The 18854-nt window shown below is 29.6% G+C and overlaps 1 protein-coding gene across 1 annotated transcript; it reads left to right on the top strand.

The window, feature by feature from the left end:
* The first annotated feature begins 2274 nt into the window (after nucleotides 1-2274).
* Nucleotides 2275-9814, top strand: LOC114759438 (non-specific lipid-transfer protein 2-like). Its single transcript, XM_028948611.1, has 2 exons — nucleotides 2275-2587; nucleotides 9800-9814. Exons 1-2 carry the CDS (start codon nucleotides 2333-2335, stop codon nucleotides 9812-9814), a joined length of 270 nt encoding a protein of 89 aa, XP_028804444.1. The 5' UTR covers nucleotides 2275-2332.
* Nucleotides 9815-18854: the final 9040 nt, after the last annotated feature.

Below are 18854 nucleotides of genomic sequence, written 5' to 3'. Positions count from 1 at the left end.
TTTACATTAAATTTTTTATAAATTAAATTTAATTAGTTTTGCTATTTAATTATGTAATTATTTAATCATGCCATTTTGTATTTTAAGTTTGGTTTCTTTTGCACCACTCATGTTTCCATTGGTGTTGGGAAGGTGTTGATGGCTCTCCCTTCTATTTGAGACACATACCCTTGGAGAATGAACAATGTACATTCAAAATTTGGTACAACATCGTATTCTAATATAATAGTTAGATAATTGATTTGTGAAGATTAAGAAAATTAGTTAAAAGTTTTTTGTAACAAATATGTGTTAGTTTTCGTAGAATACATTTCTTAATCATTTGCATTGGAACTACTTCTTGATGGAAACCTCCTTAGTATGTGTAAAAATACCTAGACAAAGGAATTTTAAATTTGGGAGATAAAGGGCTTGTTTGGTTTTTTTTTTAAAACAATTTTTTATTTTTAAAAGCAGAAAAAAACAAAAAAACTTGTTTGGCTATTTATTTTTAGTTGATTATTTTAAAAAACTAAAAAAACAATAATATATTTTAAAAACTGAAAAACCAAAACAACTTTTACATGTTTTCTTGTTTTGTTTTTGTGTTTTTATTTTTTTTGTTTTAAAAAATTAGAAAAATCTTCTTCTCTTGTTCTCTATTACCTACTACTTATCACAATCGGTGATAACTATCACTTATCAAAATGTAATTTTTTATATATTTTTTCAAATATGATTTTTTAAAAATTATTTTCCGAAATAAGTTTTTTTTCCAAAATTTTTTCTTAAAAAAAATTTTATAAAATTATTTTGAGAATAAAAAAACAAAAACAAACAGGTCCAAAGTAACTTGAAATGTTTTTTTGGGGGGGGGGGATAAAACACTCGTCTAATTCTTTTATTTAGGAAGCTTGTGCGGGTGGAGTTATGGCGGCTATGATAGGAGTAAGCACTCTCATATTTATCGCTATGACAAAAATTTATTCAAGTATAACTTAAATGGTTCAGTTTTAAAATCTTTAAATCGTTTTTGACAAAATGATGGTTAAAATAACTATCTTCATTTTTAATTCCAATATACATGGTTATATAGGATAATTTAGGGAGGTTAACAGATATTTATTATAAATAACCAATTTAATTTATTTTTATAATCTCTCTAAATTAGTTATCTAGATCTTATATTAGGGATCATTAGAGGTAATATTAAATTATCAATTACTCTAATAAGTATTTCACTAGGAATGTTAAAAATAAAGATATTTTTTTGAATAAATTTTTGTAGAATGGAAAGAGAAGGATTGTGATGGCAAAAAAAAAAAAAACAACAACGGAGAGAAGGGTTGGAAATAATTTTAAAATTAAAAGACTAAATTATCTCTCACTTTTGAGTTAGAAAAAGAATTAGGTATTTTTACTTTTTGTTTTTGATGCCACGTTGTACAGCAACCTTGTCTTTGAACGGAGAAATGTAAAATAATTGAGGGAGAAAAAGAGTGATCCATTAGCTTATAGACGCCACCCCAGGTCAAAATTTCTGAACTTGGTTTCGCAGATTTAATAATCTGCGAAAAAGTTCATCTGCGAAACCAAGTTCAGTGTCACCATCAGTGTCACTGTTGAATCCGCAAAAAAGTTCATTTGCGAAACCAAGTTCAGTGTCACCATCAGTGTCACCGTTAGTAGTTCAGTGTCATTGTTGAGTCCGCGAAAAAGTTCATTTGCGGAACCAAGTTCAGTGTCACCATCAGTGTCACCGTCAGTAGTTCAGTGTCACTGTTGAGTCCGCGAAAAAGTTCATTTGCGAATAGTTCAGTGTCACTGTTGAGTCCGCGAAAAAGTTCATTTGCGAAACCAAGTTCAGTGTCACCATCAGTGTCACTGTCGGTGACACTGATGGTGACACTGAACTACTGACGGTGACACTGATGGTGACACTGAACTTGGTTTCGCAAATGAACTTTTTCGTGGACTCAACAGTGACACTGATGGTGACACTGAACTTAGTTTCGCAGATGAACTTTTTCGCAGACTTTTGAATCTGCGAAACCAAGTTCAGAAATTTTGACCTGGGGTGGCGTCTATAAGCTAATGGATCACTCTTTTTTCTCCCTCAATTATTTCACACTCTTCTCAATGTGGGACCTCTTGGCTTTATTGAAATCAAGCAGCCTCCTCATCTGCATGCAGCAAACCAAAACCCACGCCCTTTTTCTTTCTATATAAACTGCCACCGATCACTCCTATCTTCTCACTTCATCAATACACAAAACAAACAAAGGAAAAAAAAACTGTACGTCAGAGTCCCGGAGAAAGGCAGATAGGTAGTTAAGTTGCAGGAGTATTGGCGATGAAGAAGAAGATGGGCGCGATCAGTCTGATGGTGATGGTGGCGCTGATCCTTGCCGCGGCGGAGCTGCCCCACATGGCTGAGGCGGTGACTAGCAGTCCGGCAGCTCGGAGTCCCTGCATCGGAGCAATAACGTCTTCCTCTCCGCCGTCGAGCCAGTGCTGCCAGAAGCTGAAGGAGCAGAAGCGATGTCTGTGTGGGTACCTCAAGAACCCTAGTCTGAGGCAGTATGTTAACTCTTCTGGGGCCAAGAAGGTTGCTTCTACCTCAAGAAGGTTTGTTTGCTTTCTCTCTCTCAGTTATGTGCTTCTTCACCATCAACACTGTTTTTCTCAAAGCACAGTTTGCTGTTTTTTGCAGTTCAGAGCCCTGGCATGGTACCTTTGTATTCTTAATCACAGCGATAGGCATGGTGGTTCAAATGCACTTTCACCGCTCATCCCCCGTCAACGAGCACTCCGCAGAGATGTGGATCTTCATAGGATGCTTGTTCCTTTTTGCCTTTTCATCTGCCTACTACAAGTCTCACTCCTCCAACTCAAATGATAATTCCCCATATCTCGAACTCTCATCCCATATAGCTGTAATCTCAGGAGGCATGGCTTGTGCTGTCCTAATATCTGTGTTGGTTTCTAAACCTGTTATACCGCTCATCATCATTATATACCTCATGTGCCTCCTCATATATTTTGCCCCAAACGTAGTCACTAAAATATGCAAGAAGATAGGTTCATATGTGTATGACATTTGGAAAGGAATTAAGCATAACCATGACCGAGGAGACAACATACAAGTTTAGACCGACAGGTTTAGAGGCATCTCAGACTGGTAAGTTATAATGTTATTGTACTTGGGGATCATCATCTAGAATTAGGTTTCTTCCATATATACGAAAAGAGAATTGTAGCTGTACGCGAGTCTATTTATATGGAAAAGGCTTTCCTGATTGTACTTGGGGATGCTTGTATTTAGAACACCTGAGATCTTACTCCTCTTTACTTGCTTTCTATTGGATATATAATTTAGGGATGATTTCATATATGAACTGAGTCATTTACTTAGCTAACAAAATATATGAGGAGGTATGTAATTGTGTTTTCAAATGAATTGAAGTAAATTCCAGATTGGTGATTAATATGGATCATACTTCAGTATATTTGATATACTGGTTATTATTTTTGTTTGTTGTTCTTTCTTTGGGGGCTTTTTTTGTGAGCTGTGAGATCGGTTGTATCTTAGGATTTTACCAGAGTTTTTCTTTTCTTTTCTTTTCTTTTTCTGGCTTCTTGGTGTTTGTCTCCAATTTTCTTTTATAATTAATAAAAGTTGACTTCTTTTTTACCCAAAAAATAATTCTAATATACAATTAGTTGGCGATGCTGAAGTTTGCGAATATCTAAGTGAGGTGAAGGCATTTTTTTTAATTAATATTCAATTAAAGAAACAGCAAACTTGTATCCAATTAGTATCCCCCACCCACACGCAATTGACTAATTTTACGAGTTAAAGATAAAGCATTGGCTGTGTTGGGGGCAAAAAAAAAAAAACTAGATGAGGCCGCGTCTTAGAAGTCCTAATCAAGCAATAACGACAACCAATCCTTTGTTCTCTTCCAGCGAGAAGTGGCCGAAAAGGTCTAGTAAAACTTTGAGCTTGTTTAGTTTCTTCTTTTAAAAATAATTTTTTATTTTCAAAAAAAAAAACAGTAATATATTTTAAAAAACTGAAAAACTAAAACAACTTTTACATGTTTTTTTGTTTTTGTAAAATTTGAAAAATTTTCTTTTCTTCTCCTCTACTACCTACTACTTATCACTACCGATGATAACTACCACTTGTCAAGGTATAATTTCTTATTTTTTTAAATGTGATTTTTAAAAATTTATTTTCCAAACAAAGTTTTTTGTTTTTTTTTTTCCAAAAGTTGTTCTTAAAAACAATTTTATAAAATTGTTTTAAGAATAAGAAAACAAAGAACAAAAACGAACAGCTCCTTTGTCTCTCATAGTGTTGGGGCAAAAGGGAAATGTAAGAGAATTAGTTGTGTATGGATTATCCCATTGTCGTATATTCACATGAGAAACGCTAACATTTTGATGAGATAGTTATTAATTTATCGCATTAAACCTGTTAGCTATCGTCAATTAATTTGTTTTCTTTATGAGAAGCCATTATAATTTTGTAACATTAAAGTACGGGTTTTTTTTTGCGCCATAAAGATTAAAGTACAAGTTTAAAGTAACTAAAATTGTAATCAAATCCACTTACACTAAAATTGTACATAACACGTGATATTATGATCAAAACTAAATTTTGTTGATGATTGAATATATAAATGCATGAGCAAACTTTTTATAGTGAGAATCAAAACATTCATCTACTGGTATATAAACTAGACAGAGGACATTACTCATTAATTAAAATCGTGCTTTAATTTAATTTTTCTCAAATGTTAGACGAATTAATATGCCGAAATTTGATCTTGATGATTCAAATTCAGGTATTAAACAAAAGGGCACCAAAAATTAATCTGACTATAATATTTGACATTTTATTTACATGTTATGTGGATCTCGGACTCATCAAGAAGAGACCTTGAGGAAGAAAGAGAGAGAAAAAGTGAGAGAACAATTTTTTTTCCTTTTTCTTAATAAAAATAACACTATTTCTATTCTTAATATAAAAATTAGTTTAACTTATAATTTGATTCTAAATATAATATCCCAATCTACTTTATCTCTCGTATATATCGATTTTTTTCAAAATAATCATTGTAGTAATTGTACATGTTAAAAATTCTATCAAATAGTAATTATAACTAATATATATGATTAGTAAGGGTATTATAAAAAAAACAACACTTAATTATTATAAATAATTAACTTAGCAAACTATATTAATCTAACTAACTAAGACAAGGGAAATAATAAATTATGAGGGTATCGGATTCAGATGCGAGTCCCGTCGTCATAAATAGGAAGTTCGCCTTTCAAGAGGGACTAGTATCAGATGCAATAGTACAGATGGTCAGAGGAGATATACAAACGCGGCCTTTCAAGATAAAAGTTGGCTGTGGGTGGATTTGTGCCACCAATTAATAGTTAAAGATGGTCAAGGAAAAATGAGCTGTATCATTGACCACAGATTAGGTGTCTCACAATTAAAAGATTTGAAATTACATGTAAAGAGTGGTTTATATATACACACACATACACACGTATTATGGAGTCAATTGGAGCATTAACAAAGTTTTCAGCCAAAATATTCAAAGCCATTTTTATATTCACACATGCTTTAATCTTTTTTTATTTAAAAAAAATATCTTTTATCTCGACATAAATTAAAACTCAATTCTAACTTTTAATAAAGACATCTCTTCTACGCGCTCATTCAAACATAAAACTTTATTCTTAAATAGTCATTGATCTTTTCCTTAGTGTTCTGTTTGAATGGAAAGAAAAATTAGGAGGAAAGAAAATGGAAGATGAAATTTAAGAAATAATGTTATCACCCTACCTATTTTGATGAAGGAGTAAAAGAAAATGGGCAAATGTCATGACGATGACAACAATATCCTTATAACTAGATCTATTATATTTCATGTGATTTATAACAAAACTATACAAAAATAAATATTATCCATCAAGTAAAAATATTTGCAGATGATATATTTTCATATTTGTATATTTTAAAATCAAATAATTTTTTATGTTTAAAAACACATTTTGAGGATCAAATAATAAATTGAAAGAAAACAAACTCAAAGATGTGTGTTTAAAATATAGTTTTTATATTTGTATAAGTTTAAAAATAAATTGAAAGAAATGACTTTTCCCATATTTGTGAAGGTCACTAAATAAAATTGGTTGGAAGGAGAAAACGACATGAATAAAGAAGCTTGGTGAAAGAATATTTTTTGCCAACATCTTTTCATATTTATAAAGAAAAGTTGAGAGAAAATGTGGTGGGTTTCACCCACAGTTCCCCTCTTCTTTTTCCTTACTCTGACTTTTATTCCCTTCTCTCAACAAGAGAAAACTCCATAATCCTCCCATATTTTGATTTTCTTCTTATGCTTCCTTTCCTCTCAACTTTTTCTCCAATCCAAACATGAGGTAATCCATTTGTTTCAATTTTGAAAAAAAATAGTAAGTCATTTTCAGATGTTTTAGAAATTTATAAAAGGTAATTTATTGTGCCGTGATTTTATAAAAAGCAGAAATTATTGTGTTCGATTACGATTATAAAAAACCATTTATTAGTAATTTTAAGATATTAGGTATGATATTCTTGGGGATTTTTGTTCATAAAAAATTTATTATTAATTATTTTTATATTTTATGATATCTTTGTGTATCTCCACATATATTGTTATAAGGTTCTCTTATAATTTGTTCTTCTTTCAAATTTCGATTATTTTTAAAAGCCTAACAAATATGATAAAAATGCATAAGTATCAAATTAAAATTTTTAAAAAGTATAAGTACCTCCAAATTTTTTTTTTATAATATGCTTACAGGTCCATTATTCCATTGACCATAGAAGATGGAGTCGCAGGGAGCGTGGCTTGTGTTGCATTAACATCAGCGTTGCTCTCTAAACATGTTTTAGCGCTCACCCTCTTTGTCTATTTCGTGTGCCTGCTCATGTACTTTTCCCCCAATGCAGTAACCGAAATCTGTAAGCAGGTGGATTCATAAGTGTACGATGTGTGCAAGGGAAACTGAGCATTATACGATGACTACACTGCAAACACCGTGGAATTGGACATAAGGAAGAGGGGGGGGGGGGAACCACGAAGCAAGCTTGGGCATAGAAAAAAAATAGTACTCATCCACTCATTAATATAAGACCTAATTATTGAGTTGATTTTGATTTTAAATATAAGATCTATTTTTTATATTTATCATTTTTTCTAAATTACACTTATGGATACGTTCTCAACCATAATCAAGTATAAGAGGGAGAGGGGATATTAAAAAAGATGATTATGACGTTTTAGAAAAAATATGTCATATTTTTTATAATTAACTAACTTACCTAACTTCCTTAATCTAATCAAATTAGTTAATAGGTCTTATATTAAAGATTAGAAGAGTACTATCTCATATCCTAATCTAAGATCTTGTTTGTAGACTATAAAAAAAATCTTATAATTAGGACTGGATTAAGATATTTTTAGTAAAATCCAGTATTTTAAAATAATTTTTGATACACTTAACACCTTAATATATTTTTTTAAGTAGAACCCAATGTTTTAAAATAATTTTTGGTGTACTCAGTACTTGAAAATATTTTTTTCAGTGGCAACTAATATCTTAAAGTAATTAATTTTTAGCTTAAAATGTGTTGGGAGGAGCACTTAGTTAATAGATCCTAAGTTTAAGGTGCTTGTTGCTACTGAGAAAAATAATTTAAAATACTATGTGCTACTAAAAAAATATTTTAAGGTGTTAAGTATACCAAAAATTATTTTAGAACATTGGGAGGCTATTAGAAAAATATTTTTAAGTGTTGAGTGTACAAAAATTATTTTAAAATACCGGTTGGTTCTCAAAGGTGGTGAGTGTGCCCATGTTACAGGTTCGGAGTATTTTCAAACTAAGCTTGTTGGTTATAATGCTAATTATATTGTTTATATATATAGATAAGGAAATTTAAAAAAAAAACACTTAAATAACTCAAATTCTTATTTAGATTATTAAATTTGTCAAATTTTTAATTAGGTCTCATGACCCAAAAAAGAATTTTAAAATTTTATGAAATGATTCTAATGCTTATTTCGTTAGAAACCTAGATGGATAAAAATTTTATATCATTCCCGCGTTGTGTAAAATCTATAAACAAGGAAACTTGGTGTTTATTATTACATAGTCAGAAAATCAATCACGTAGCTAATGATGAGTTAGTTTTTATATTAAATCTTTCTCTTTTAATCTTGATAGTTTTATCCAGACAGAAAGTTATTAATTTAAAATTAAAACATGTTAACTACAAAATGAAATATATTAATTTTCAAGGTTATATTGTAATAAAGTTTATTTAATGGCTTATTACAACCATGCTATGGAAACAAAAAGTTGCTTACTAAAACTTGAAACATATTTAAATGTGAAATAGAATATGTTAATTTTTAAGTTGCATTGTAGTTTGAGTTTTATTCAAAGATTTATTGCAAGAATATTATAGAGACAAAAATTTGTAAAACTTGGAATTAAAACGTGTAAATTATGAAATGAAATATGTTAATTGTCAAAGTTGCGTTATGATCAAATTTTATTCAAAAACTTACTGCAACTATGTTTTAGAGACATAAAACTATAAGTTTATAACTAAAGTTTATTAACTACATAAGTGAACTTATTTATCTTCAAGGTTATATTGTAATTAAATTTTATTCAAAGATTTACGCAATTGTGTTTTGGAGAAAAAATTGAAATGTGTTTTTATTTTCACAAAGAACATTTTTATTGCGGTTACAGAAGCTTGGTGATGTGGCTTTTTGTGAGCTCTTAGATGAATTGGACGGATAGGATTTAAAGATTCTGAGGGACCCTGCGAAAATGGCCGCTGAGCGGATCCGGATCCGTTATTTTGGGCTTCTCCATCACTTGACCCAATTTTCCAAAACTATCCTCATTCCTCTTTTGTATGTTGCACCATTTTCTCTGTTTTTTTTTTTGTCTTTTTTTTTTTTAATCTCTTTCGATTTTTGACACCCGATCTGAGTACTAATCTGGCTTAGGGGGACGTTTTCCTAAGTTAGGGATCCTAGCTTCGGCTCAGAAAACATTTCATAATTTAATGACACTTTTAGACAATAACATTTAAACAGTACATTGACGTTTTTTCTTGTCTCTCAGCAAGGTCACATGCTTCTTCCTCCTTAGCGTTGAAACAATACAATACCAAATACGACTATACTACTTGATACTTTTTATTTTTTACTTGTATCTTTTTTTTCAATATTTTATTTTTAATTCTGCTCTTATTAACTATAGTAAAAGTAAAAAAGAGTGAAAATTGGTGAGAAAAAATATATTAGTATTTAATGCTTTTCTTAATAGGAGTAAAAGTAAAAACTTTACTTCTCTGGTTCTATTTATAGGTCACTTCCAACATATTTCACATAAATCAAGAAAACCCTTAAATTTTATTAACTCTCATTTAAAATTTAATAATTTTTTAACTTAATCCCTATTTAATATATATTATAACTTATGTAAACAAGGTCAATACAGTAATAAATAAAGGGCAAATTGTATATCTATATAAAAAATTTCTCCCAGTACCCTATAAATAGGATTAAAAAATGTTTTTCCTTTCTGTCTTATAAATAGAGCCAGAGGAGTATCTATTTAATACTCTCATTGATATATGTGAAACTCTTACATAGAATAAATAATAAAGATCAAACTGGTGCTTATTGCTAACCAAAAGTAATTTCACGCCCTCATGAGGGCACAGGTTTCTTCCTCCTAACAAGCAAAAGTTCTCAAATTTTTTAAGATAAAAGCTCTTCTCCCTTTCTCCCTTTCTCCCTCTCTCTCTCTCTCTCTCTTTGTGTGTGTATATAATGCAAAGCTCTAAAAAATTGAAAAAAAGATATGCCATTTTTATCTTTAACTTTAGCATGATTTAAAATAAATCATAATTGTACTTTCTTTCTCTACGATAGACTTAGGATCTTCAATTAGTGGGTAGTTTTTTACAATTAATTATTTCACAATAAAATGTGTTAGATTATGAGATGAAGGCAAATCAAAAGAAATCACCGTTTTACTCCAAAAAAAAAAATCACCATTAAGTGTTTTTTTTTTTTTTTGGTAAGAACCATTAAGTGGTTTTTGGAAGGCGGGGTTCTCCTTCTTTTCCGTTCCAGCGCGGGCCCAAGCGAATGAACAGTATACATTGGACATTTGGCACGTAGGACGCTAGTGGGTTTAGTTTTGAATAATAATTATTTTTTTGTTAAAATATAAGTATCTTTTTATTGGAGATAATCCTATTCAAAATATTATTGGGCACTAAATGCTAGCACTTCTCCCAATAGGAATTCTGACCTTAATTTGTCATGGTGTAAAGAACTAGCATCTTCCACTAGACTCAACCTCTGTTGGTAGTTTTAAATAATTATTACGGTGATGAGAATCATTGTGATTAAGAAAGTGTTTGGATGAAAACCAAACTATAGTTTCAAAAGTAATTTACAGTATACGAAGTAAATATATAGATGAGTTTATCTTGATTTATGAAAAAATACTTTTAAAAAACATTTCTCCTAATTCCCAAACACCCCCTAAAATTCAATCAAGACCCTAGGATTGGATGTGATCTGAAATGATGTTATGTCCGAGTTTTCTGTTTATTTCTGGGTTTTCCTTACTTGCTTTGTAATAAGGTATTGAAAACCGGACTTTGAATTTACTAAGGCAATGGGATCAAAGATTTGTGAGTTAGACTGAAATTAACCCGTGAATCAAATTGATGAGAAATAAAAAATAAAAATTAATTTAAATTTTCATCATACCATTCAAAATACTAAATATTAATTTAATACTCCTCCGGTCCTTAATATAGGACCTAATTCTTGAATTGGTTTTGGTCCTAAATATAAGAACCATTTCTTATAGTTATCAATTTTCTCTAAATTATCCTTATGAATACTCCCTCAACCATAATCAAATAGAAGAGGAAGAGGGAGTATTAAGAAAGATGATTATAGTGTTTTAGGAAAAATGTATCAATTTTCTTATAATTAACTAACTTACCTAACTTCCTTAATCTAATCAAATGAGTTAAATGGGTCTTATATTAAGGACCGGAGGAGTATTACTTTCTGTCTTTAACATAAAAGGTAGTTTGACTTTTAATTTAGTTCTAAATATAATTCTCCAATCTATTGTATCTTTCATATTTATCTATTTCTTTTAAAATCGTCCTTGTAGTAGTTGCACATGTTAAATGTTTTATCAAATGATAGTTTTAGTTAATACACATGATTAGTAATAATATTTTAGGAAGATAACACATATTTATTACAAATAACTCATTTAACTAATTTTTTAATCTTCTCGAATTAGTCAACTAATTTTTATATTAATAACTAAAAGTAGCGCATTGAATTCCTAACAAAATAGTTATATACTTATATTTTCTTTCCAATTTTCCCACAATTCCTTTAACAAATTGAAATCATAGTATCGTGCTATTAAAGTCACTGAATATTCATTATAGTAAGATATAAAAATAAATTTATGGTAGCAAAATATTGCTATCTACAATTTTTTAGTCACCAAACTAATAATTCTTTACCACTAAAACAACTTTTCTAAAAAAATCACAACTGAGTTAACTCAAAATCAGTCGAGCTGACCCACCGCCGGGTTTTTCTACCAACCGGACCGGGCCAATTAATTTTTTGTCCAACCCGACTGGTCCGATGGAGTCCGATTCTAACAAATGCCATACTCTGCAATCAGGGGAAAAAAGTGACAAGGGGTAAAATAAAGCAAGAATACGGCAATGACTTCTTTCAAAGTCATTAATATGTCCTTTCATGCTTTATGAAGCCTGAAATAATCTTCTCTTTTCAGAATAGTGACTTATACTAAATCCTCTCTCTCTCTCTCTCGTCGCGCTTTCCGCTCCACTTTAATTAACATCAATCTCAACATTCGGTGAAATTGTCTTCCACTCTCAATTTCTTAATCTGATTACAAAATAGGGGCCCCCCATTATTTCCTTGGCTAAGAATTAATGAATTAATTACGAACGGCCTCTTGTACTCAACCCAGCCGCAACTAAAACGATCCGACCTGGCACCCGATACTCATACCAACCGACCACAAAAATAGGATGAACATTAGAATTTTTGGACATCCCCGTCAAAGCCACTCGCCAGCCATGCCCTTCCTCTTTCTCTGTCCCTCTCTTCCCTTCCCACTGGATTTATAACTGGAGGGAGGTTCATCATTCTCTTCACTATCAGTCTCAACATCTCTCTCTCTCTCTCTCTCACACCCGCAGCCCATGGCTGATCCAGTGAGGTTAGTACACTTTCTCTCTCTCAATTTCATACTCTGCTTTCTCATCCTTCATGTATACTCCTCGGGTATTATTTACAGGGTAGAAATAAGATTTTTTTTTATCGTATTTATAGAGTACGGAAAGAAATTTTTTATATAGATGTATAATTTTACTCTTTATTTATTATTATATTGACTTCGTTTATATGAGGTATAATGTATATTAAATAAAAATAAAATTAAAAAATTGTTAAATTTTAAATAAAAATTAATGAAGCATATAAAACGTATCTAAAGTAACTTATAAATAAAAATAAAAAAAACAAAAAAAACAACGGACAGATCAAAACGATGACGTATGAACTGAAAATACATATATTAAACTGAAATGAAGATCGCAATATGGCATTTAAGGGAAAATTTTCTCATTGCCTGGAAAACCTAATCCTTCTAATCCCAAAGAGACAAAATCTCATTTCGGACCCCATAAAATGATATGAAACCAATTTCTATGCTCCACACAGTACAATGATGGGTACCATGGGTACTATGATGCAGAGACCATCTCAATGTCGCTGGCCTATGCTTGTTTACTGTTTAGCAGTAATGAAAAAGAAATATTTGGCCTTTGCAGTCACATTCTACAAGAGGAGACAACATGCAAATCTAATTTTCTTATTTTTATTTTTTAAGATAATTATTTTAACAAATATAGTATAAAAATAAAAGTAATTTCTCAATTATTATTTTTCAAAAATATTTTTATTTAAAAATAATTAATTATAAATATTAAATCTGGATTGTTCAGATTAAATTAGGATAGTAAATGACAAGTGCTGGGCGTCAAAACTAGTCCCCACCTGATTTACAGGATGGATCACTCAAATATTTGGTCAATGACTTGGAAATTGAATGTTGATCCTCACGTAAACTGCTGGAAAATTTCACATGGAATCCTTCCCACATCTTTCTTCCTCAAGCACCGGTTTCTTTTGCCACAAGGAAACTGAAACTAATAGTCTGGAGCAAAAATACTACAAAATCAAACTTTCGAGATATATAAGAACTAAAACAACTCCAAATACGAAGTGCTCATTCATAAATACTCCAGGATATTTAAAGATTTTATCACTTACTCCACTAATCCTATTAATAAAGCACTTTCAGTATATTTTACATAAACCAAGAAAAACCTTAAAATGCATTGACTCTTGATTAAAATATAATAATTTTTCTAATTTTATTCATATTTAATATATACACATTTCAAAAGAGATAACTACTTATATTATAATAAACAAAGGACAAAATAGTATATTCATGTTAAAAATTTAATAAAATGACTTATAAATAGAACTAAAATTTTTTTTTCCTGCTTTCTAAATAGGACATCAGGAGTAAGATTTTGTTGTAAGGGATTGTACCAGGTAGTGCTTCTCTTAAAACAACAGGTGTCCTGCTCGAGCTTCTTTTAAAATAACACGTTCCTGCTCGAATTCCGACTTTCCAAAATGGTTTATAACATAAGAGTAATTTTATAAAGCAATTAATTTACAATAATAATTTTTTTAATTTTAATTTCGTTTTCTGTTCGTTATTTTATTGCAAAATGGCTTTAATCATTTTTTATTGAGAAACCCGGTTCACACGATAACCGTAAAATAAAACTATCAACAAAAATTGGCTCTGTTTTCTGAAAACAGAGCCAAACAGAGTATTGTCTTTTAATTAGCAAAAGTGTTTATCCCTCCCCATCCAATTACACCAATCCCGATGGGAGCCGCAGGCGAAGGCGGAGGATGATCCTTCAGAACACCGCAGCCATATTCAGAGGTTGCCGCCACCGTAGACGGAGGAAAGTTGGTTTTGGCCTTTGGGTTGCGAAGGGAACAGGCAGCACCGTCGTAGGCCAGCCCCGCCGCCACCGTAGCTACGGACGTGCCTAACCAAACGCGTGTTTTCTTCCATGGGTCGCGAATCTTGACGGAATATCAACCCCACGGCTGCTTTCTCATCCCTCTGTAGTGAACTCACGCGACACGGAAGAGGAAGGTGCAGACGAAGAAGCCATGAAATGAAACGAAGATTTTTCAGTGTATCTCTCTCACACTCACGAGAAAAGCCGTCCTTTTGTACGCCCAAGAAATTTACCGGGTCAAAACAATGATGTATGAGGTTATGAACAATGATGTATGGGGTAATGAACTGAAACTACATATCTGAATGATAATTAGCATTTTATTTAGCTAGTTCGCTTAAATATATTAAAAAAATTAATTGAGAATTTTACTTATAATAAATAAATATTGTTTTTTTTAAAATACTTTTACTAATATGTATTATTTAGAAATACTATTTGATGAAACATTTAACATGTGTAAATAATAAAGAAGTAAAATCAAATCATAAACTTATAAGAGTTTACTGTTATTAATAAGTTGGTACTAATTGTATACAATTAAATAATTAAAATATAAAAAATAATAATGTTATTTAAAAATATCTTAAATCTAAATAATTAAAATTAAATTAATCAATTTTCATAATTTATCATATTTAACAAAGAAATTTTTATAAAATTTATATATAAAGTCACTAGACATATCTAAATTAAAAAATTTAGTGTAGTTTTAGAGGAAGTTGACATGATTTTACAAGCTAAAAATATAAAAACAATAAATTCGGTGAGTGACCTTATAAATTTGACTAAATTTATAGCTAACAAAAGTTTAAGAGCAACTTGACACAATTTTGTAAGCTGAAAATGCAAAAACATTAAGCTTGAAGAGTCAACTCGATAATTTGACAATAATTTATATAACTACTATAAATATTACTTTGAAAAAAAATAGATAAATATGATAAACAAATATTTAGAACCAAATTGAATGTCAAAAATTAGAATATAATGCAATTTAGCACAATCATTCAACAATGTGGCTATCCATAAACGTTAAGGTGTGTTTAGCTTAATAGAAGGGATGGAAAGTGAGGGATTTTAATGGAAGGAAATAAGATAAAAGGGAGAGAAGAGATTTTAATATTATCTTATTTGGATTAATACCAAAGGATGAAAAGGAAGGAATTTTAATGTTATCTTATTTGGTTCAAGAACGGAGGGGAGGAAAAATATTTTTGTATAGACAACTTTGCTCTCATATTATTTAAATTGCTTTTTACAAACTTTATAGAGCAATTATTAAAATATAATTATAAATAACGTTTAATACAAAAGATCAACTTTTTATAATTAGCAAAATTAAGTATGTTTAATTTGAATATTTTTTTTTCAGCTTTCATTTTTCTCTGTGTTGTCGATACGAGTAGCTAAATAATATTTTTAAAAAAGATATAGATAACTTATTTGTGTCTTTTTGTAAATTAAAATATAGCTATGTATCCTATTTTTTAAAATATATACTATCATCTAATTATAAACTCATACATAGACATGGTCACATGTACTATCAAACTTAAAATAATAAATATAAGAAATTTGATCTAAATGTTTTTCTATACTAAAATATATGAATACTAAAATGGACATTACTTAGATCAATTAAGTTTTTTATGATTATTATGTCAAGTACTCCGATCAATATGATTGAAAAAATTAACACAATAATTACTGGACACCTGACCTAAGCTTTTTTCCTACTAGAATATCGTCCAAAACCACCCGCCCCCCGGGGGGGTGGGGGGACGCCAGCCTTCCTCTTCTTAGAAACTTCCGACCACCTACCCACACCATTGCATTCCATTCACAGCATAACTCCGGCAATCAAAACCATGAAACAAGGCATCACAAATCTAAACCATGGAGCAACAATAATTATGGACACCATGAGAAATACAAATCGCAAAAGCCAAAAAAATATTTTATCTCTAATTGATTAAAAAATATAAATTTTTTTAATTATACTAGTTATATCATTTATAAAGGAGAAAGTGGTGCCAGAAAAATATAATTTCTTGGAATGAATTTTGAAAATAGTCAGTATAATTTATAGATACTTTTTAATCTATATATTTATATAACTCGTTACAAATTAAAAAGTATTTTTATGTTTTTAAACATTAGAAATACAGCATTTTTATAAAAATGTGTTATTATTCTCACTAGAAACTTATTATTTTATAATGAGAACTTGTTATTCTTAAATGAAGTATTGTCATTTTTAATTAATTCATATATTATATATTAGGAAAAAAAACATCTTATTAGTCCTGACTCCAAACTTGTAATTTCATAATTAGGACTTGTTGTTTTTAATTGATTCACATATTATGTACTAGGGGTGAGCAAAACGAACCGTAACTGAAAACCGAACCAAATTCAATTTCGGTTTTTCAGTTCGGTTATTTCGGTTTTCGGTTATATATTCAGTTTTTATTTTTTAAACAATTCAGTTTTGGTGTTTGGTTCGGTTAGTAAAAAAAAATTCGGTTATAACTGAATAACCGAAATAAATATATCATATATTTATATTTAATAAATATTATTATAATAAATATATATGTGGGTATATGTGAACTTTTTAAATATATTTATATTCAATAAATATGGTTATTATAATAAATTACATTGAATCATGAAATATTTATTAATTAATAGTTGTAATTGTGTTTTATTATTATTTTTAATTTAAAATTATTTTTCATTTTATATATTTCGGTTAATTAGTTAACCGAACCGAAATTTTTTATTAATTCGGTTTCAGTTAGTTCGATTAATTAGTTTCGGTTCGGTTTTTAAAATTTACTCTATTTAGTTATTTAGTTAGTTTGGTTATCACCGATAACCGAACCGAAAAATCGAATACTCACCCCTATTATGTACCAGAAAAAAATGTATTGTAAACCCAAATTTGAGGCTTATTATTTCATATTAGGACTTGTTATTTTTAGATGAATTGTTATCATTTTTAATTGATTAACATGTTATGTATCAAATAAAAATATATTGTTAGTCTCAATTTTAAACTTATTATCTCACAATCAAAGCTTATTGCTCTTAGATAAATTATTGTCATGAGTTTTTTTTTTTCTGGACCAGAGACTGATGGGAAAACTACCTAACGCAGGTGGTACCCAACAGCCCGAATGTCCTACTTATATCTACCTACACACACTCACCCATATTGTCATGAGTTAAAACCAAAATAAATGAGTTAACTTATATATATATATATATATTATATTATATTATAATGTTAACAAAATTTGTTGGTTCAGTTGACCACTTTAATTTTAGCAACCACTTGATTAAGGATCAAATCCCACCAACCCTACTTTCCTCCCTTTTTAACAAGAAAATCCTTTTGCAAGCTAGCTTACCGGGGCCAGAACTCTGGTGGCATCCAACCAGGGGTTGAAACTCCTTTGTTACGGGAAAAAAATAAAGAGACATTTTTGTTATTTTTCTTAAAATTTTAAAATTTTAATTTCAATTTACTTTTTTTTTAATTATTTTAAAGTGTTAGATACCTAAACTAGTATACTGTAATTTCAAGGTTTTTTATATGAGATTTTCCTACTAAAAATATTTTTTTCTTGTCATCTTCACTTAAACATATTTAATATTAAAGTACTGTATATGGAGTTATTTTGTTTTACATCCTCCAGATCCTCACAAAACGAAGTCGTGTCTGTTACGTCATGATGCTTACGTAGACTGGATCGGTCACCACACACGCCGTCGCCCACGCTTCTACCACACGACGTCCTTTTACAGGCCACACGCTATATTACAACGTCTCATCTTTAATTTTCTCTCCCTCCGTTTTTTTTAAAATAACGTAAAGTAAAAAATTAGTTAAAAAAAATAAATGAGTAAAAATTGAAAAAAATTTTAAAATAATTTTATTTAGGGTAGGAAGAGGATAAAAAAGAAAATAAAATATTATTATAATAAAGAGAATTATGAAAAAGAGACAATGTGTGATGGAGAGAGGATTGTTTAGGAAATAAGATAATAAATATATTGTGTATTAAAATAAGTAATTAATAGGGACAAAAAAAGAAATTTGCTACAAAAATTTAAAATAACTTACAAATATTACTTATGTTTAGATAGCAGAGGAAAATGATAGTTGTTACTTATAAAAAGAGACGAATGGAGTACTAATTTGTTTGTACTTAGCAAAGTAATTAAATTAGTTATTTATAACTAATACATTAATTTTTTAAAATTATATTTTAATCATGTGTATTAAAATAAATCATTAATTTGAAACTCTCTTAATATATATAATTAATATGATTACTTAAAAAAACATTATAAATTCAAAAAATAAAATAAATTGTGATATTATATTTAGAATTAAAATGAACTTTTATTGTCTACCTTGTATTTATAATTAGAGGTAGGGTAACAAATTACCTCGGGTCTTTAATATAACATTTGATATACAAATTGCATTGCATAGTAAATTTTTTTTAATCAATAAAGATAATGACTATTTTATGAAAATCACCAAGACAAAGTTGTTATA

This window comes from Neltuma alba, unplaced genomic scaffold (assembly GCF_004799145.2).
Source record: "Neltuma alba isolate B1F8T4 unplaced genomic scaffold, ASM479914v2 tig00010846_pilon, whole genome shotgun sequence".
In the NCBI taxonomy this organism is placed as follows: Eukaryota; Viridiplantae; Streptophyta; class Magnoliopsida; order Fabales; family Fabaceae; genus Neltuma; species Neltuma alba.
Note: the sequence above shows the minus strand (reverse complement) of the source record. Positions and strands in the feature narration are given on the sequence as shown.

What these genes read in the sequence shown, in the direction of transcription:
- LOC114759438 (XM_028948611.1), top strand. Translation starts at nt 2,333, where the DNA reads ATGAAGAAGAAGATGGGCGCGATCAGTCTGATGGTGATGGTGGCGCTG.